The following is a 2597-nucleotide window of genomic DNA, read 5'->3' as shown; positions in this document are numbered from 1 at the left end:
GTCTTGGCCTCCTCTTTTGAGGGGGTTGGGGGTTTCTCCGGGGCCTTCACAGCTGGGGTCTTGGCCTCCTCTTTCAAGGGGGTTGAGGGTTTCTCTGGGGACTTGACAGCTGGGGTCTTGGCCTCCTCTTTCAAAGGGGTTGCAGGTTTCTCTGGGGATTTCACCGCTGGGGTCTTGGCCTCCTCCTTTGAGGGGGTCGGGAGCTTTTCTGGGGATTTGACAGCTGGTGTCTTGGCCTGTCTTGGCCTCTTCCTTTGAGGGGGCTGGTGGCTTTTCTGGGGACTTCACAACTGGGGTCTTGGCCTCTTCCTTTGAGGGGGCTGGTGGCTTTTCTGGGGACTTCACAACTGGGGTCTTGGCCTCTTCCTTTGAGGGGGCTGGTGGCTTTTCTGGGGACTTCACAACTGGGGTCTTGGCCTCTTCCTTTGAGGGGGCTGGTGGCTTTTCTGGGGACTTGACAGTTGGGGTTTTGGCTTCTTCCTTTGAGGGGGTTGGTGGCTTTTCTGGGGACTTGACAGCTGGGGTCTTGGCCTCCTCCTTTGAGGGGGACTTGGGTTTCTCTGGGGACTTGGCTTCCTCTTCTTCACCCTCTTCTTCAGCTTTCTCCTCTTCTTCCTCCTCTTCAGCTTTCTCCTCTTCAGCTTCTTTCTCAGCCTCATCCTCCTCTGTGACCTCCTCAGTCACCTGGATTTCCTCTGTCTGCTCCTCCACAATCACTGTCTCCTTCTCAGATTTTTCCACCACCTTAATCTTCTCCTCACTCTTCACCTTGATGTTGGTGGTGATGCTGGGAGCCTTGGGGACCACCTCAGGGAAGGAGATCATCCCAAAGCCAGACTCAATCCGATATTCCTCCCCTTCCAAGAGCTTTCTGCCGGGAAGAGACCAGAGCAGGGCAGTCAGTGATTGCTTCTCACCCAGCTCTCACCTCCTCCCTTGACCAGGAGCTGCCAGCCATGCCCTGCAGCTCCATCTCCCTCCTTGCGCTGCTTTTGAGATGCTGGTAGACCCTCTTGCTCCTACGCGCAGGTTTCCTCACCCTTTCCTCTGCAAGCCTTATGCAGGGCTGGGTCACCCGGTTGGACGTTGCCCACCATGATCTTGGGATGGAAGTGTCTCTTTCTCACCAAGAAGGGCCCAGGTGTTAGTGAGAGCCCTTGAGGAGCGTCGCCAGAGACACCAGCACTAGGGGCTGGCTGAGACCCTCCCACCTTCCCCTGGCCCACCCCATACCTGTAGGCAGCAATTTCAATGTCCAGGGCCATTTTGACATTGAGCAGATCCTGGTACTCCCGGAGCTGAGCTGCCATCTCCCACTTGGTGTTCCTCAGCTCGCTGTCAAGCTGCTGGATGGTTTCCTGGGGCAGACAGAGCAACTGGTGACGTGGGGGGCCAGTCCCCAGGAGCAGGGGGACACAGAGCCCCCCTAAACAGTCCCCTGGTCTCCAGAGGAGGGAGTGGTCACCCAGCACCGGGGTGCCCTCACAGAGGGGTCTGCAGCCACAGAGGGAAGGGGACACATCCAGGGACTGTGTCAGTGTGTCCAGTTCCCTTGGGGGAACCGGCGGAAGCCCTGCACCCCCTCGGCTGAGAGCTGCGCTGCGGCCAGCTGAGCCCCCGGCCCCCTCCCAGAGCTCCCTCCAGCAGGGACAAGATGTGGGAACGTTTCTAGGACTTGGGTGAGTCTGGTGGCCACCAAACCACAGCCTGGGGCTGCTGGGGATGGGGCATCACCCTGGGGACAGTGCAGCTGCAGTGCAGCTCTGGGACACAAGATACGGTGTGAATTCTGGGCATGGTTCATTGATGCTTGTGACCATCATGGGCAGCTCAAGGCCAGGCAGAGATGTGGGACAGCTCCGTCATGGGTGAGGGACACAACAGTCCGGTTGCAACCTCAGGCTCTGGGGACCTGATCACCAGGAGCTGGGGAAGGCTGACTCTAGACACAACCCTGAGTATTTGCCACAGGTCGTCACCATCACTGAAGCCAAAGCACCAGTGCTGCTCCTCCCCAGGGCATGGGCAGCTCAAGGCCAGGCAGAGATGTGGGACAGCTCCGTCATGGGTGAGGGACACAACAGTCCGGTTGCAACCTCAGGCTCTGGGGACCTGATCACCAGGAGCTGGGGAAGGCTGACTCTAGACACAACCCTGAGTATTTGCCACAGGTCGTCACCATCACTGAAGCCAAAGCACCAGTGCTGCTCCTCCCCAGGGGCTGGACGGTCCCTCCCCACCAGACGATGTCTGGGACGCTGCCCACTGCGCCACATTACCTGGTAGGACAGGACATCTGCATGATGGCGCTCCTCTGAGTCCTGTCTCTGCCTCTCCAGCGACTCCTGCGTCCCTTTGAGGGCTTCCAGCTCGGTGGTCTTGGACTGGAGCTGGCGGCGGTACTCGCAGATCTCCTCCTGGGCCAAGCGGATGGCATCCGTGTTCACCTTGGCAACCTCCGAGAGCTTGTCCAGCCTCACTGCAATGGGGGAAAGGAGAAGCTGCAGGGAGGGAGGCTGCAGCCTCCCCTTCTCGGGGTACCCCAAACCCTTTCAGACTGCACGTCCGGTCCTCAGCCCCGGCGGGGGCTCGCTGGG

General features: G+C 59.4%; 1 protein-coding gene across 1 annotated transcript in view; it reads right to left on the bottom strand.

Annotated features, from left to right (window-relative positions):
• Positions 1-2474, bottom strand: part of LOC104084389 (neurofilament heavy polypeptide-like) — a gene marked incomplete at its 3' end in the record, with an annotated part of 3021 nt that extends 547 nt beyond the window's left edge. Inside the window, 4 exon segments of the mRNA XM_009588217.1 lie at positions 3-240; positions 242-871; positions 1234-1358; positions 2280-2474. Coding sequence (XP_009586512.1) covers positions 3-240; positions 242-871; positions 1234-1310 — 945 coding nt within the window.
• Between the last annotated feature and the right edge of the window lie 123 nt (positions 2475-2597).

This window comes from Fulmarus glacialis, unplaced genomic scaffold (assembly GCF_000690835.1).
Source record: "Fulmarus glacialis isolate BGI_N327 unplaced genomic scaffold, ASM69083v1 scaffold6082, whole genome shotgun sequence".
Lineage (NCBI taxonomy): Eukaryota > Metazoa > Chordata > Aves > Procellariiformes > Procellariidae > Fulmarus > Fulmarus glacialis.
Note: the sequence above shows the minus strand (reverse complement) of the source record. Positions and strands in the feature narration are given on the sequence as shown.